The sequence below is a fragment of the Hyperolius riggenbachi genome, chromosome 5 (assembly GCF_040937935.1).
Source record: "Hyperolius riggenbachi isolate aHypRig1 chromosome 5, aHypRig1.pri, whole genome shotgun sequence".
In the NCBI taxonomy this organism is placed as follows: domain Eukaryota; kingdom Metazoa; phylum Chordata; class Amphibia; order Anura; family Hyperoliidae; genus Hyperolius; species Hyperolius riggenbachi.
The window spans coordinates 15,599,503-15,617,860 of NC_090650.1; the positions used below are offsets into that span (position 1 = coordinate 15,599,503).

General features: G+C 44.5%; 1 protein-coding gene across 2 annotated transcripts in view; it reads right to left on the reverse strand.

Moving 5' to 3' along the window:
• Window positions 1-4,544: 4,544 nt before the first annotated feature.
• Window positions 4,545-18,358, reverse strand: part of CTDSPL (CTD small phosphatase like) — a 121,123-nt gene continuing 107,309 nt past the window's right edge. For both annotated transcript variants that reach the window (XM_068235115.1, XM_068235117.1), the window contains 4 exons: window positions 16,538-16,594; window positions 11,459-11,551; window positions 5,949-6,134; window positions 4,545-5,756 (listed from right to left, as the gene is read on the reverse strand). In XM_068235115.1, the coding sequence (XP_068091216.1) occupies window positions 5,631-5,756; window positions 5,949-6,134; window positions 11,459-11,551; window positions 16,538-16,594 (462 nt within the window). In that variant the 3' untranslated portion in view covers window positions 4,545-5,630. The remainder of the gene's footprint in view (window positions 5,757-5,948; window positions 6,135-11,458; window positions 11,552-16,537; window positions 16,595-18,358) is intronic.

An 18,358-nucleotide genomic window follows, 5' to 3' on the forward strand; every position in this document is an offset into this window, starting at 1 on the left:
CCCAGGTAAGTAAAGATACATAGGGAGGTCTCGCCTCGCAATTCCTTTAATACAAACTGACTTGCTTACTAGGGATGATCACAAATATGCAAATTGTTCCGCATTGATAAAAATTTATATGCAAATGTATGCAGTTTGAAAATGGACCAATCAATTTAAACCCAGGTTTAAATTGATTGGTCCTTTTTCAAGCTGCATATATTTGCATAAAAAATTAGCCTAATTTCAGAACAATTTGCATCTCATTGATCATCGCTATTGCTTAAAGGGAACCTAAACAGAGGGATATGGAGGTTTCCTTTTAAAAAATACCAGTTGCCTGGCTGTCCTGCTGATGTCTTTAGTTGCAGCAGTGGCTGAATCACACACCTAAAACAAGCATGCAGCTAATCCAGTCTGATGTCAGAGCACCTGATCTGCATGCTTGTTCAGGGGCTGTGGCTAAAAGTATTAGAGGCAAAGGATCAGCAAGACTGCCAGGAAACGAGTATTATTTTAAAAGGAAAAATCCATATTCTTCTCAGTTTAGGTTTCCTTTAACTCAGCAGTGGGAATGTTCCAGAGGCTTCTGAGCTCCTCCTGAACCCCTCCTTGTCAGGCAGCGCCCCCAGCTGTGTGCAGGCGCATCTATACTGGGCATGTACGAGTAAGGTCTGCGCAAACCCAGCAGAGTGAAGCGGTGTCTGAGCAGCTCCTTTCTTTAGAGCATGCGTGGACTGCACATTCGGCGTTCTCAATATGGAGGCGCTCCTACATGGCGGGAGTGCGGCTACAAGAAACCTATTCAACAAGGTTTAGAGGAACCCAGCGCTGGAGGGGTGATGGGTAAGAGGGTCCGAGACATCTCTGGGCTATCCATAGGCTTCCCTCTATTTGGCTAGGTGCACACTAGGCACGGTTGCAGGACGGACGCTGCAGTCCGGGGATCAGGGGAAGTACCACCAGACTGCAAACTGATCCGTTTTCATAAAAAGTGCATCAGTTTTGCATCAGTTTCCGTTCAGTTTTTTACCCCAAAACACGGACAGAAAACGTCTCTGTCATTAGGAAGGTAGTGGGAGGATTTTTTGGGCCAATAATAAAGTTCAGGCTATCCGTTTTTTCATCCGTTTTTGGTACTATTTTGCTTGTGGAGATGGAGTTGAGTTTTCTCATTGCTTTTCACTACCCCTGCGTGTATCAGGGTCCTGATCAGTTGCGTGAATATGCAGCAGATCCGGACCTTCCGTTCAGGTTTTGAGAACGGGTCCCTGCAAACGCAGACGGATCAGTTTTTTTCTTGGGCGAGGACGGCTGCTATTTTTGACATTAGTATCCGGGACTCCGTTTTTCATCAGGGCTAAAAAACGTTTCCGGACCTAGTGTGGACTAGTCCTTAGAGGGATCTACTTTCTTACTTTAAAATACCCGACCCCAACCTTAGGCCCGATATTTTTAATATCGTTTTGTTATTGGTGCTGTGCGACCAGCACACAGCACTATCCTCCCACCTCCAGCCCCCCCGTTCTGACATCAAATATGGGCAGGGAGGAAGTGGCAGTTCTTCCTCCCCTCTGCCCGTCCTTAGCCCTGCCCCCTCCTTTAGCTGCTATAGTTCCCCTTATGATCCACCGCGGAGTCGCGCTGTGAGCGGGCTTGTGGTGATTGAGGTTGGAAGGATATCCAACCCCAATTATCACAAACCCGCACACAGCACAGCTCCTCTGTGCACAATGAAACATAAGAGGAACTAAAGCTGCGAGTGGAGGGGGCTGAATTATGGACACGCAGAGGGGAGGAAGAACTGCCACTTCCTCCCAGCCCATATTTAACGTTCTGCCTCAGTCGAAGATTACGACTGAGCAGAACGGGGGCCACAGGGGGCACAGGAGGAGGGAGGGTGGTGCTGTGTGCTAGTCGCAGCATCAGCAATTAAACAGTATTAAAAGTATGGAGGGGGGAGGGAACCAGGTCAGGGGTACTTTAACTGGCTTTGGACCGCCGTAAGTAGAATCTACATCTCTCTAACTCTGATGAGGTGTAGAATCTATGCACGGCTTTATGTGGTTCCAAGCCGATCCCTGCTCGCTGCGGGTCATGTGACAGCTGAGCTTCCTCCTATGGGTAAGGAGCCGGTTTCATTCGCTCCTTACCAGGTGATCACTGTGAGCCAATCACAGCTCCGGTCTTCTCTAAGGAATCGCTGACCCCCGATGGGTCAGCATCTTCTGTGCATGTGCCTGGTGGATCCTTACAGGCTGCAAGGAGAACCCCGGAGAGGACCGAACCTGCGGCAAGGGACACATATGACTTCTAGAGGCTGGAAGAAGCCCCGGGTAAGCAAAACTACATTTAATATAGACCTTTAAAGAGGCCAGAGGCTGCCGTTCCTAATGAGTTAAATGGATCACTATCGCAAAACAATTGTACAATTTAGAATACATACATATAAGATGTACATTTCTCCCACAGTAAAATGCACCATAAATTACTTTTTTCCTATGTCGCTGTCACTTACAGTAGGCAGTAAAAAGCTGACAGATTTTGGACTAGTCCATCACGTCACGGGGGATTCTCAGCATTACTTTTATTCTTTACAAAAGCCCTAACTGGAAAGAATCTATACAGAGATGTCAGCCAGCCTCGCTACTAGTTCACACACTATTTTGGCAGTTGGAAGAGATAGACTAGTATAAAACTCGATGGTGCTGTCAGATTTTCACTGCCTATTGTAAGTGACCGCAAAATGTATTTCAAAGTCATACATTCTATTATATGTAATTATAGGGTTTAACAATAATTATTTCCTCAGAAGTACTGTATTGATTATGAATATTTATATGTAGTAACTGAGCAAATATATGTATAGGATTGCTGCAGTAATGTGACTTTTAAACTTGTTTCTTTCAGGCTTCAAGTACTGCGCTGTCTAACCTTGACATTTGAAAGATGCTTGTAACATAAACAAAAATGTTTTGGCTTCTGTAACTAAAATCATAATTAGGAGTTTCACTGCCTGGAATATGCAGAGATGTCCCAGAGCAATATTTTAAAGAAGTACTCTAACTTTACAGTTTATAATGAAATTTTGCATAGAACATTAAAACATACACATATGACAGCTTTTCCTGCATAAATAAACCGCTAGAATTCTAACACATCAGAAACAAGTCATTTATAGTGCATTTAACTCTAGGAGACATGTACATTTATAATTTTGCAATTTGTTTGCGATACTTTAGGTATGCTGTATGTATTATTATTATTACATACAGTACATTCAGTGCAAATATACCACAAAATTTGTACCAGAGCTCCATTCCCATTATTTTTGTAGTGCACCATTAGTTCTTTCAAATCATAGAGGAATAAAACAAACTGTGGTTTAAAGCAGACCTGAACTCTTGCAGGACAGAAGGAAAACAGAGAAATGCACCCTGTATGTTTTTAGAAAGTTTAGCCTAATTCCCCTTCATCTGTGACCCATCACAAATGTAATTTGGTCACTCAGCTGTGTCAGCTGGCTGCCTTGGCAGAGCAGCTACTTCGTAAACAAAGGATGTTAAAGGGAAGCCAAGATGAGCGGAATACAGAGTTCGCCATATTTTTTTCCTTTTAAACAATACCAGTCACCTGGCTGTCCTGCTGATCCTTTGCCTCTGCTACTTTTAGCCATAGACACTGAACATATGAAGATCAGGTGCTCTGACTAAGGCCTCGTTCACATCAGGGCCGTTTCTGTGCGCTTTTTACAGCGCACTGCCCTGTGCGATCAGCAAGGTATTTATTTTCCCATGTAACTAAATGTAGCTGGTTCACATCTATGCGCTGCGCTGAGCAGCGTTACAGAAACGTAGTGTTGCATGCATTTCTGTGCGTTGAGCTGGAAAGCGCACAGCAATGCAAGTGAATGGGTCCGCTTTTTTAGCGCATAGAAGCGCGTACAAGCGCATAGAAGCGCATGCGTTTTTTACCCCTAATTGGAGAAAGAAATACATTTACATACAAAAACAAAGTTTTATTGACAACTGCTGCTGGTACAACAAGCAAAACGTGCTTTAAAGAAGCGCAGCACAACGCACAGAAACACACAGAAGCGCGCACAAGCGCATGCGGTTTTTACCACGCGCTTTCACACGTTTTTCAGCGCAGCAGATGTGAACGATGCCTATGCAGGTTTTACTGGATTAGCCATATACTTGTTCCAGGGTTTTGACTCAGACACTACTTATGCCAGAAGATCAACAGAACTGCCAGGCAACTGGCATTGTTTACAAGGAAATAACTATGGCAGCCTCCATATCACTCTCACCTCAGGTTCCCTTTAACCCCATGTCTGCTTCCTTGAAAGAAGGAAGTAGACACACTGCATGATTTGTATCAGCTGTAACAAAGAAAGGTTTTTCTTTAAAGTATATTATGCTGTTGCTTATATGTTAGAGCAGAGAGGCAGTTCAGAGTTCAGGTCCGCTTTAAATGCAGTAAACAATACAAAGTTTCTTGCCTTACCCACGTGGACAGCAAGACTGGATGTCAAATTAGAGTTATTGATTCAGAGACCAAAAAAAAGTGTATTTTGTGTTTTATAATGTTGACATTTGGGAAAGAAAAAACTAATAATAAACACACAAAAAAATAAAATAATTCGCAATTAAAATTTTACAATGGCCATGTCCAAACTGTAGAGCAAAGAAAAAAAAAATACACAACAAAAACTACTACAGATGGGCTCAGCGGCCCTCCCAAAAACTGCAAATATGAAACCCAGGAGAAGTGGATCGTAAAACAATATGGTGTTGGCGACATGCGGCAGTGGCACGCCGTGAGACGTCCAGGTTTAGTAGCGGCGTGGCGGTACTTCATACACTCGTGTCTGCTTTCCTTGTTAGACGGTATAAAGAGAACAGATATGTAAATTCTTGACAAGAGTAGAAAATGTTTTTTTTTTCCTCTTAAAATCAAACACTTGTAAAGGCACTTTATTCAGTAGGGAAAAAAAGAGGGGTAACTGGCCGCGAAACGCAGGTCAACTGCACGAAGCCAAAGGGGAGAAGAAGTCTGCATAGTGTAGGGAAAAAACAAGACTTGGGGGTCCGGGAAAGGGGGGGGGGGGCGGAAGGGATATTAACGATATGTTTGCTAGCATCAAGCGTAGGTTGCTTTTTTTTTTTTTTTTTTTTTTTTTTTTTTTACATCCTTTGTAGAATCATTTCATTTGGTGTTTTTTGTTTCCTTTTTATAAAAGCCTGAAAAGTCCTTAATAATTTGTTACCAAAATTAGTGAAAAGCGTTTATTTTAAAAATATTTCGTTTTGTTGTAATCCCGTGTCCCTTGTTCGGCGACCCTTCTGCATGATATTTAATATTTATTCCTACAAATAAACAAAAGTTTGTTTCGCTGCAAATATCGGACTCCAGAATCGAGCGGAGTGGAGGAGGGGACACCGGAGACGGCTGAACGGCCTCCGCGGAGAGAAGAGGAAGAGGGTGGCGACTTGTATCAAAGTATCCTCTTCTGCGGCGGCGGGGTCTTTCGTGTTTGTAGCAAATGTGGAGAAGCAAAAAAATACGCGTGGGCCCGACAGACAGACAAGTCTAGTCTTGAGCTGCTGTGAGAGGCAGCCGACCACTAGGGGGCGCACTGTCAGGGGCTACCTGTTGCAAAGTTTATGCAGCATGTTGTAAACGTTCTCTTCTTTGCTTAGCCCTTCGAAAAAGGGAATCAAGTCAAGAAGTTCTGTATCCGACATGTCGTCAAACCAGGATTGCACCGGGACCTGAAAAGGCAAGACGCGACAATGAGGAGTGGCAATGCATTGATGAAAAGTCCGTAATATGCATGTAGGAATAACCAGAAGTGAATAATAATACAGTAGAGTTCCTATTATCAGGTGGGGATTGCTTGATTTGTGTATTTTTTGGTCCAAGCACCCAAGTGTAACACCTCCATCCCCGGTAGGCGTACGTACCGCGTTCTCGGGGTGGAAGATGTAGGAGGCCGGCGAGTTGTCCACGATGATGACTTTGCTCAGCTCTCTTCCCAGGCGGCTCAGGTCCTTCACGTAATTTCCTCTGTGGAACACGCAGGACTCCCGGAACAGCCGTGCCTTGAACACTCCCCAGCTATCCAGCAGGTCCGCCACGGGGTCGGCATACTTTAAACAGAAGGGTAATAAGAGAGGTTTAATGATAGCAGGACTATGTTCAGCATCAGGTCACGTCATTCTTACTGGAGGCTGGAAATCCACAAACTAACTGGAAGAATGCGGCAAATAAGCCAACCCACATGTAAGATGCAGAGTCCTGTGTGGCTCATACCCCTCATATGGCCATACCCCTCATATGGCCGTACCCATCCTTTGGCTCCACTACCCCATCCTCCAGGGCATGCTCTGCCCCTCGACACCACTGTTGTCATGAGGTCACAAAATGGGGCGGGATCAGCTTTGTTTGGCTGACTTAACTTCACAGAAGTTCTGGCGGTACTCATGCCGGGATACTGCGTACACTTACATGGCGAGTGTCCGGATATCTTTACGAGCAGCACAATACTGTACTCTGTATTTCACATGTGGGTTATTTGCTGCATTGTTTTAGACATTTCACATGTGGGTAATCACATAGCGGCTTCCTGTTTATTACGTGTAGTTCCTTACATACTGCCTAGCCCGCATCTAGTACTACTGCCTGGACTAGCCTCGTACACATGTATGTGGCCCAGGAGGGTTCATGACTCGATCCTGCAGGAGTCCTCTAGAAAGGAGGAGAGTCTCGCAGACTCCTTAAGGCAGGTAGGGATTGGTGGTGTGGGGTGGAGTTAAGTTAGGGATCAGTGGGGGTCTAATTAGGGTTAGGCATCAGGAGTTGAAGGAGGGGGGGGGGGGTTGTTGGGCATCAGTGGGGTTCAGTTAGAGTTAGGCATCGGTGGTCAGGGAGGGGTGTAGTCTGTTAGGGTTTGGGATTAGTGGGGATTCAGTTAGGGTTAGGCATTGGGAGGAGGGAGTGGTGGTTAGGGATCGGTGGTGGTGGTCAGTTAGGGATTAGTGGGGATTCAGTTAGTGTTAGGCATTGGGAGGAGGAGGGTGTGGTGGTTAGGGATCGGTGGTGGTGGTGGTCAGTTAGGGATTAGTGGGGATTCAGTTAGTGTTAGGCATTGGGAGGAGGAGGGTGTGGTGGTTAGGGATCGGTGGTGGTGGACGGTTAGGGATAAGTGGAAGTTCAGTTAGGGTTAGGCATTGGGAGGAGGAGGGAGTAGTGGTTAGGGATCGGTGGTGGTGGTGGTCGGTTAGGGATTAGGGGAAGTTCAGTTAGGGTTAGGCATTGGGAGGAGGAGGGAGTGGTGGTTAGGGATCGGTGGTGGGGAGAGGGGGTGTGTTCATTTAGGCATCAGTGGGGATTCAGTTAGGGCCCGTTTCCACTACACGCAGATTGGATGCAGAAAAACTGACTCCAATGAATGTCTATGGGCCTGTTTCCTCTAAACGCAGTTTTTTTGATGCAGATTTTCCCATAGGCATTCATTGGAGTCAGTTTTTCTGCATCCATTCTGCATCCAATCTGCGTGTAGTGGAAACAGGCCCTTAGGGTTAGGAATCGGAAAGAGGAGGGGGGGTGATGGTTAGGGATCGGTGGTGGGAAAAAGGGGTGTGGTCGGTTAGCGTTAGGCATAAGTGGGGGTTCAGTTAGGGTTAGGCATCGGTGGTGGGGAGGGATGTGGTCGGTTAGGGTTCGGGATTAGTGGGGGTTCAGTTAGGGGTTAGGCACTGGGAGGAGGATGGGGTGGTGGTCAGGGATCACTGGTGAGGAGGGGTGGCTGTGGTCAGTTAGGGTTAAACATTGGTAGAGTGAGGGCTCTGTGCGAGAATGGGGTTAGGTTTAGCAATACATTAGAATCTCGTTCTAGTAAACTCTGATATAGTAAACCTCTGGATAACGTGAACTCAGTCCGCAGGTCCCAGAAAATGTGTGTGTATAAATATACAATGTATGACCAATTCTGGCCTAGTAAACTACTTTTCCTGGTCCCTTCGAGTTTGCTATAAAGGGATTCTACTGTATTAATCAGATACATTTACTGATATTTTACTATCAGAATTGCTACTGCCCAATAGTAGAATATTGGTAATTTAACCGATCTTATTTCCTGTGTACAAATTTCTGCAGTGTCCATTTTGCGTAGCATCCAAATAATCATTAGCATTTTATAGACCAGCTCTGATTGTGTATTTGTGCAGATCTGTAATCGCTCCCATTCTTTCTGGGCTGCCCCCGGCCCCCCACTGTTTCTCATCAGGATTTAGCCCACATTTTGGTCGGTCACGCCATAGACAGGTTCTCACTCATTGTACTTAATGTAGAAAAAACAGAAACCTCCTCTTTCCATGATATTACCCACATGTAGATGTATGATTTTTTTCCTACAGTATTTACTTGCTCTCATCCTTTTATGTGTGAGGAAGAAGGTGACACTGTACAGCTGTTACATTTAAGAGGACCTGTAGTGACATGTAGTAGAATACAGTACATTTTTCAGGATGCCCAATTTTACATTAATTATCCTGTTTTCAGAATAAGAAACACTTCCTATATCTACAGTGTTGGTGTTGTATATTGGTATGTAGCTCTGTCCGCTCAGTGATGTTTAGCCTAGGCTATTTAGCTATGCGTTATCCTCCCAGAGCATTTTGGGAGACCAGGTACATTTAGTACTGGCTTCAGAACTGTCAGTAAAAGAGATCACCTGACTGGACTAAATATGTTACCACCTGACAAATTTCTGAACGTAATATCAGGGTGAGGATTACACGGGCAAAGAGGCCTAATACTTGAGGTCGGAGAGGAGCTTTAACACTACACTGAATGATTACACTCATGTCTGAGGTCAGAACACCTGTCCCTTGGAAGTGGTAGGAGGAGTTTTAGTTGTGCCCGCCTCCTCCCATTTGGTGTTTGCACAGCCGCAGGAATACAAAGGAGTTAAAACTTTATTGGATACAAGCAACTAAAACGATGCTAAAGCCAGCAGCTCTACCTGGTGTGCGTACTAGGCCACTGCTTTAGCATGCGACAATACCATCAGACTGTATTGCTAAGAGTCAGCTAAAGCGTACCGCCTCTTATCTACCAAGCGGGCAGCCATTTTGTGGGCTGGGCCAATACTCACCTTATTAACCCCATGAAGACTTGCACATAAACAGAGTTTGTAAAATCTCCAGAATCATAAATATCCGACTAAGTCCAAAACGGAACCATACAATCTCCTGCAGCAATCGGGTTTATTAACATAAATTATATTAAATTTGGAATGAAGTTTGTAAATTCAAAAACTGCCACTGTGTAGCGGTGCACCTATCCATACAGGCTTAAGTCCTCTAGTGCCAAAGTATTTTCCTGTTAGCAGACTGAGGTCCTATAACTGCTTTCCACCTACTTCCTGTAAACTACAAGTCCCTCCTCCCCATAAAGACACCTAGTTTCTACTCTAATTCAGGAATGCTGGTAAATGTAGTACAGGATCTATAGTTCGTCCTACTTTGGGCGTTACATGGTTACAGCAAGTTGTCCCGCCCAGCAGCTGCATCCAGAGAGGAGAAGGAATGAACCTTAGTGTAGCCTAAACTCAGGGGCTATTAGCATCTATTGGTCCTACTCTGGCATGATCAGCAACCTGGCACGCCTGATAGGCAATTTGCTGCCAGCAAGGCTGTAGCGGTCTCTGCATATAAAATAAACTCAATTTACGATTTGAAAAACAAAATATTTACATAAGCCTTATACTGTATAGATCTGGCCTAAAGGCACTGCTTATTTAACAACAAAAGCAGAATAGAAGAACTTCAGGTTTGCTACTAAAACAAATCCTGCCAATTCCAGCATTTGGTATCCCATATTAAAGCGGTTATTTTTGTAAAATTGTAATTATAGAAAATTCTAATTACTATCATTGGACCTTAAAGTGGATCCAAATTAAAAATACAAGTATTCAGAAATAAAATCTATTTTCTAACTTCTAATAATAGCAGCCTTTTACAGCTGCAGGATGACAAATATAAAATATTTTACATTTATTGGAGGAACCCCTCCCTTCCTTTCATATTGCCGGGACAGAATCCAGCAGACTGGTGGAGGAGATAAAAAACAAAACACAGGCTGCTACTGATGATGTCACAGGGAAGGTGATCTCAGCTTGTGTGAGATTTCACATAGACGACGCCCCTGTGAGGGAGGGTAGCTGATGACAAACACACCCATGATCTAAAACCTCCTACAAAGCTTAGAAGTAATGGCTGCCACCTGTATAACCCTAGTTATGGAAAGAGAAGGGGGAAAATAATGCACTGAAATGCTCATAGGCTTTAAGGAGTGTTTATTTATCTTTATATGTGTCAGAGTGGTGCAACTAAATATTTTGAATTAAAAAAATGTTTGGTTTGGGTCCGCTTTAAGGTTTTATCACATTCCTCTGCACCATTATTGGAAACTCGGCCTGTCAGAGAAATCAACAGACAGCTTTGTTGTGGAATTGCTCCACCCCTTTCCCTCCTTCTCTGACTGACTGCCAGTGGAAACTCAGATGAAGGTGAGCCCTCCTCTCCCCTAGAACAGCATCATTTGAATGTATCAGTGTATACACTGCTTTATGAAAGGAGATTTATTCAGGTGTTTTTTCTAGTAATCGGGGAAAAACATACACATTCAAGCTGTCCTACAGATTGTTGCAAAACTGGAATTGAAAAAAATAGTGTTTTAATTGAGTATGAACAAATCTCCAGGCCCAGTTCTAAAATCTAAAGACAGATGAGACGGGTACTGCACAACATCACTAAGAGAGCTCATAACATTTTTAGCGTTGAGAATTAACCATAGAAATGGACTTCCTCCACATGGAAAGGAAACCTTTTTACTGGAAGAGGCCTAGTCCTCGATAACACGCCTCAGCCCACAAAACAGCTGCCAATCGTATCTAAGCAGTAGGTACTCTTCGTCAGTTCCCAGCATGCTCCATTCCTTCCCTGCTGGCTCAACAAATCAGAGCCAGACCCTCAAAAACATGGCAGGAAGACAAAAACGGAAACCGCTGAGGACTGCAGAGAAAAGGAAAACAAAAACACATCGTATAATGGCTGCCATTAAACCATGGTAACCGGGAAACTCTACATACAGGCTTACATGAGCTGTGCATGGAGACTACAGTATGAGCATAGCCCATATGTCGTATAACTGTTACCATGGCAACACTTACCCAACAAACTAGCAGAAAGCACAGACACACTAGTAGACAAAAACAAAGAAAAACAAAAACAAAAGAAAAGAAGAAGTGAGGAAGAAAAGGAAGAAACGTAAGACAATTTGTGAAAAAAATCCAGCCCTCGTCCTCAAGAAAGAAATACAACATGACAGCGTTAGACAAGAACAGCGTAAAATGAAAAACACAGAGACACAGAGAGAGGTGCGGTCAGGCCCGGCGCGGTCCGCTCACCTTCGCTAGGCTGGCCGTGAACAACACGCATTCAAACAAGTCGCCCATCTTCTGAAGGAACTCATCGACGTGCGGTCTCTTCAACACGTACACCTGCAGGCGGGAGAGAAGACAACCGCGTCAGGACCGCGATAATAAGGCGAGAAGCGTCATATAGGTTTCTGAACGGGAGAGAAGTGAATCACATCCAAGATAACTGACAGAAGGAAGGGTTAGGCAAAACTTTAGCCCTGGTTGAAGTATTAGAGACTTAAAGGAGAGCGGTCGCGAAAATCTTAAAATTTAAAAACACACAAATAAGAAGTACATTTCTCCCAGAGTAAAATGAGCCATAAATTACTTCTCTCCTATGTTGCTGTCATTTACAGTAGGTAGTAGAAATCTGACATTACTGACAGGTTTTGGGTTAGTCCATCTCTCCACAGGGGATTCTCAGCATGGCTTTTTTTCTTTATAAAAAGACACTCCCTGAAAAAGATTTATACAAAGATGCTGGCCAGCCTCCCTGGTCGCTGAACACTTTTTTGGCAGTTGGACGGAGCAACTGCCATTCACTAAGTGCTTTTGAAAAGAAAGAAAACCCTGAGAACCCCCCACAACAAGATAGGCTAGTCCAAAACCTGTCGCTTCTGTCAGATTTCTACTACTTATTGTAAGTGACAGCAACATAGGAGAAAAGTGATTTATGGCTCATTTTACTCTGGAAGAAAAGTACTTCTCATTTGTATAAGTTTTCATTTATTTAAAATTTTAATATTTTTGCGACAGAGGTCCTTAAAGGTGGCCCCACACATTTCACTTTTTTCTTCCAATTCAATCATTTTGATAAAAAAAAAAAAAAAAAAAAAAAAAAAAAAACAACACCACAAACTTCTGGAACCAACGTACCACACACGTATGTTCAATTTTGACGCAATCACGAAAAAAAGATCAATGAAACATTTACATTGGATTAAAAGTAGAATTATTGTGGATTATTATTCCGCCATAGCAATTACAAAAACACACAGCCAAAACAACAAATAAGTTGTCAAAAAAGCAGCAAATTAAAAAAAATGTTTTTTCCTGAAGTCATCCTTCCCCTCTTCACAACTGAATCCATTACTACAGCTTTTCATTATAAGAGATGTACAATTATTAACGTATTGATCATTAGTATTTTTTACTTTTTAATTATTATTATTGAAATAAAGGTTCCTTTTATGACCTGTTCCCGAGTAGTCAAAAACACTACAGCCAGGGGTGGTCCGCCCATGACCCCAGGTGAATGGAGTGCATCAGGCGACAGAGGCGGGACAGCGGCAACAAGCCCGTACCCTCCTTCCCTGCTTGTTACCTTGTGAGTGAGTCGGCGACCGTCTCCTCTATGAGACTCCTCCCCTGACCAATAAACATCCTTACAAGTTTGCCTCAGGAAACAAAAAGTCTAAAACCGGCCCTGACTACACCTTAAAGGAGTACTGTAGGGGGTAGGGGGAAAAAAAAAAAAAAAACAGAGTTGAACTTACCTGGGGCTTCTAACGTTCACCCGCAAACGTCCTGTGCCCGTGCAGCCACTCGCCGATGCTCCAGTCCCTGCCGCCAGGTCACTTTAAAGTCGGAAAACCACTGCGCCTGCGGGGCCACGTCCTCACTTCTGCTGATGCCACCGGGAGCATACTGCGCAGGCACAGTACAGTCTGTTTGCTGCATACCACACCCCCACCCTGACACGCATGTGTGAAGCCCGACCCAGCGATGTCGCCCTACGGAATCAGGGCCTGATCCCCGACTGAGTCCTCGCTCCCGGTGATGTCAGCGGGAGCGTTGACGCAGCCATGCAGGCACAGTGGTTTTCTGACTTTAAAGTCGGAAATTCCAAAAGTGAACCGGCAGCAGGGACCGGAGCATCGGTGAGTGGCTGCGCGGGCACAGGATGTCTACGGATGAACGTTAGAAGCCCCGTGTAAGTTCAACTCTTTTTTTTTTTTTTTTTTTTTTTTTACCCCTACAGTACTCCTTTAATACTTTGTTCACTTATCAGCTCCATATTTACTGATCGCACACAAATGATCAAATCCGACCATTCTAATACAGTAGAATCGCATTATAGTAAGCTCTGAAATAGTAAACCTCTGGATATAATAAACTTAATTCTTGGGTCCCAGCAAATGCGTCTGTATAAATATACAACGTATGACCAATCCTGATATAGTAAACTTCTGATATAACAAACTACTTTTCCCGGTCCCTTGGAGCTTACTATAAAGGGGTTCTACTGTATTGTTTTCTTAAAACACACTTTTTTTTTTCTTGAATGTAGCTATAACATTCCTTTAAAGAGAGTCTGAAGCGAGAATAAATCTCGCTTCAGACCTCATAGATAGCAGGGGCATGTGTGCCCCTGCTAAACCGCCGCTATCCCGCGGCTTAACGGGGGTCCCTGATCCCCCAAATCTCCTCCGTACAGCCGGGGAGCGCTTCCTGGTTGGGGCAGGGCTAACCGCCGCAGCCCTGCCCCAAGCGCGTCTGTCAGTGCGTATCTCCGCCTCTCCCCGCCCCTCTCAGTCTTCCTTCACTGAGAGGGGCAGGGGAGAGGTGGCGATGCGCCGCTGATAGACGCGACTGGAGGCAGGGCTGCAGCCGTTAGCCCTGCCTCCAGGAGCGACCAAGTGTTGCAGTGGAGGGTTTGGGGGTGAAGGGACCCCCGTTTAGCGGCGCGATAGCGGCGTGTAGCAGGGGCACACATGCCCCTGCTAGCTACGAGCTCTGAAGCGAGATTTATTCTCACTTCAGAGTCTCATTAAAAGCTATTAAAGAGAAACCATGACAAAGAATTGAACTTCTTCCCAATCAGTACCTGATATTCCCTTTTACATGAGAAATCTTTTGCTTCTCACAAACGGACCATCACGGGGCTCTGCATGGCTGATATTGTGGTGAAACCCCTCCCAACTGTGAAGTCGATGGTTCTAGCAGTTTCCTGTCTGTGAACCTCATTGCATTGTGGGAAATAACAGCTGTTTTACTGTTTACAGCGGTTTCCAACTGCCAAAAAAGCAAGCAGCATCTCCTCCCACTGACATCACCTGCCAGCAGTAAAAATGTAGCATTGTGAGGGCTCTTTCACACTAGATGCTGCGGTAGAAAAGGCTGAAAGTCAGCCTTTTGCTTAACGCCAATACATAGCGTTTTCAAAGCCTTTTGAAAGAGTTTTACAGCCCATATGAAAACGTCCTTTTTTTTTTCTTCTATAAAAATAAGTGAACAAGATAGCTGTAAAACGCTTTGAAAAGGCTTTGAAAACGCTGAAGTTGGCGTTTTCCATTGACTATCATTGAAACGCCAACAGTCAACTTCGGCTGTAAACAGCCCTGAAAAAGCTCCTGGGAGCGTTGAAACGCAACGCTCCAAAACGCCGAGTTAGATGTGAAAGGTAAAATGAAAGTCTATGGACTTTCTTTTACCTAGCAAAACGCCAACTTCGGCCGTGGCGTTAAAACGCCGAAAAATCCCTCTGGTGTGAAAGGGCCCTTAACGTCAGAATGTAAATCAGGGAGAGGAAATATTTTACAATGGGCAAACACTGACTACATCACTTTTGTAAAAATGAAGCACTTTTTTATTACATTGTTTTCACTGGAGTTCCTCTTTAATGCATATTCCTTGTTTATTTCCTGTGTTTTAGCCTCTAGAAGTAACGTAAATAAATTATCTGCAAAACATTTAAGTACCCTGTCAACACAACTGAAGTACAGAGAGCCATGTGTTGAGAAACTAGGCTGTTGCACAACGCCTGCAGAAAGCGGAGTAACACTTTAGCTATATGACATCCATTAAAGCTCAGGTCTTAGTGGATAAACTCTTTCAGAAACAAACAAAAACTTCTAGTAACGCCCATAGTTATACTGCAGACTGCCAACCAGCCCGACCTGTAAGAGAACACAAGGCATGAATGGTGGCTATTGGAGGCTTGTAAGCTTTCTGTTTGCGGAGCAGGGCAGGATCCATTCCCCGACTTTACAGGAAGAACGCACAGCCGACTCCCAATGCAAGTAACCGAGGGTAGGCCAGGCAGAGTGTGAACAGCCTATCCTGGATTACTTGAACCAGGTTCCGGCCTCATTCTGCTTTCCACGTCCAGGAACTTCTGTTCTTCAGCTTGGCAGGAAAAAAACAAGACAGGAAGAGAGCAACATCATGCAAGAGTCAGGCCAGACTGGACAACGTCATCAGGCGTCAGTCACTGCGCTTGTGCCAGAGGCTTAACATCTACATACCTAGAAATTGGAATGACAACACTGTACCTCCCAGTAGCATAAAGTCTAGCAATGTAAAACGGTGTTCAAAGTAGAGGCCTGCGCGGGTCATAATTTTTCAGCCCCGCATCTGCAGCCCTGCTAAATGGGTACCCCAACCCGACCCGCATTTCGGGTAACCCACAGGTACCTAACCCGATGCATGCCTCTAGTTCAAAGTCTTATTTAATTTTCCCTGACCTGTGGTCACATGACTAGGCCTACAGGAAGCTACCAAGTCAGGTGCATGCTGGGATCAGGGCTGTTATTAGATGAGATATGATCCCGGGCCCCTCTTTGGTCCTCCATGCAGGTAAAATTCTAAGCAACTCAACTTGTACACAGTACTAGAACTCTGCAGTTTGGATTCTGCATTGCAAATGAAATGGAGCCTTTAAAGTTCTGACAGTGGTGGTGGGGGGTTTAACTGCCTATAGCCGATGTGCTCCACATCTGGTTACCAGGGCTGTGGAGGAGTAGGATCAATTTTTGGTACCTGGAGTCGGATGAGGTATCATGTCAGAGGTGGACGATTTTTGTGCCGACTCCACAGCCCTGCTTGGTTACATTGCATTCTACATCATTTTGATACATCCTACTGCTTTACGTACTGGTTTGAGCTAGGATTCGAACCCTGGTCAAAGGTTCAAATCCCACATCAAAGGCAGCAGTCTTACCAGTGCGCTATCCAGCTGCATTTCTAATAATGACTTTACAACTGCTGAGCCTTCAGAATTGGAAAACGTTCATGTCATGCTTTGTAAATGGTTTTATCCTAGAAGCAGAGGATGTGCTTGCTTACCTGATGTACTGTTCCATCAATCTCGACAGGGACGATAAAGTCGGCATTGTTAATTGGCTGGAAGGAAAGAAGAACGTGCATGGAGTTAAGTAACAGTGCCATCAGCGATTGCAATTATCATGGTGTCACTACTGAACAAAAGCCATAAATCACTGAGATGCTTGGAATCAGCCTAGTGTCATCCTCCAGGCATAGACAGCGGCAAAGCAAAACCCCGAGAGATCATCAAACTGTCTCCGGTCACACATATACGACAATAGCTGGAGTGATAAAAAACTGTAAAATACACGTGTACACATATGTAGATGAACATGCGCCTCAGGGAAAGGGCTGGTTCACTGTTTTCTGCTCAGTGCCTTGTTCAAACGCTGTGTTTTTTTTCTTCAAGAATGCTGGTGTTCAGCTAAAGCTTTTAATGGCTTTCAGGAGAGTGTTGCCTTTTCTGGGCTTTTGCAGGTATAGGGAAGTCCTGGGATTTGGGCTTTTGCTGGCTTTAATTGGCTTTCAGTGGCTTTCGCTGGCATTTAAACACAACGCCAGCAAAAGCAAACGCCTTCTAGAAGCTGCATGTTGCTTTTGAGACGAGACGCCGGAATCTACTGCCAGGCTTTCATGTAACCTTGCAAAAGCTCCTACTAAACGCTCCCATTCACTTGCATGGGAGGGCAGTAGCTCCCTAAAAACATTGCTTTTAACATTTCAGCAAAACATCTGTGTCCACCAGCCCTTAAAATGCATGGTAAATGACTTTGACGTGTTGTAGTGAAGACACAGAGGGGGCAATCAAGATAAAACAATATTAAAAATAATAAAGACAAGGGAATTGTTAACCTCCCATTTCGCCAGACCTAGTCCACCTCATCAGGCAACAGAACAGGAGCAGCTTTTCGTAGTTCTCAGCAAGCGCGCTGCCACGCTCCACTGATGAAGTGGTCCGAGTCCCGCAAAACGAGTCGCATTGCATTTTTGGAGAACGTGATTTAAGATTGTTGCTAACTTTGTATTGAATCATCTATGGGGAGGTAAGCACCACTTCCCCTGTTTTTATTCATTTTAATATCGTTTTATCATGATTTGTGCCTCTGTGTCTTCGCTACAACAATTACTGAGTCGGCCCACGGCTTGTACCATAAATCGCAATCTGTGTTTTTTTTTGGTGCTCTGGGTAGTAAAATCACTTTCGTACAGTGATTGAGAAGTATTCTGCAGTGAGCCCATGGTTTGTAAACGCTAAGAAAATGCTATGGCTAAGTCCCTAGCCTCCGTAGAAGCGCACATCGTGAAACGACTGTCGAGCTGTCAGCTCCCTGCACCCACCTCCCATCTTCACCACTTGCAATTGAATGCGCCTCACGGTTTTTTACTTGCAATGTATTGGAATTGCCACAGTGATGTTTGCACAATAAACAAGCTTTCCAGCAGTGCTGACTCAGTCCTTCTCTTCCTATGCAATGAAAGGGCTTGATTCACTAAGACAAATAGCACGCCTTATCAAAGTTAACACCCCTTATCAGAGTAGCATAGCGAGTGCTACGAACTTATGTCTGCTAATTGGCAATGGCATTCGTCCTGCCCTGAGCCCCTGCGGGTTCGTAGTGCTCGCTATGCTACTCTGATAAGGCATGTCAACTTTAATAAGGCGTGCTATTTGTCTTAAGGTGGCCATACCTCAGCCGACCAACCAATCGGCCATCCAATTATTATAATCAAATTGGATGAAAACTGGTGCTGCCAAGTGCATGTCCGACTGACAAAGCGACCAATTGGGACAGAAATTGGCCGCACGGTTGATCGCGCATGTTGCAAGATGTCGGGCCGAAG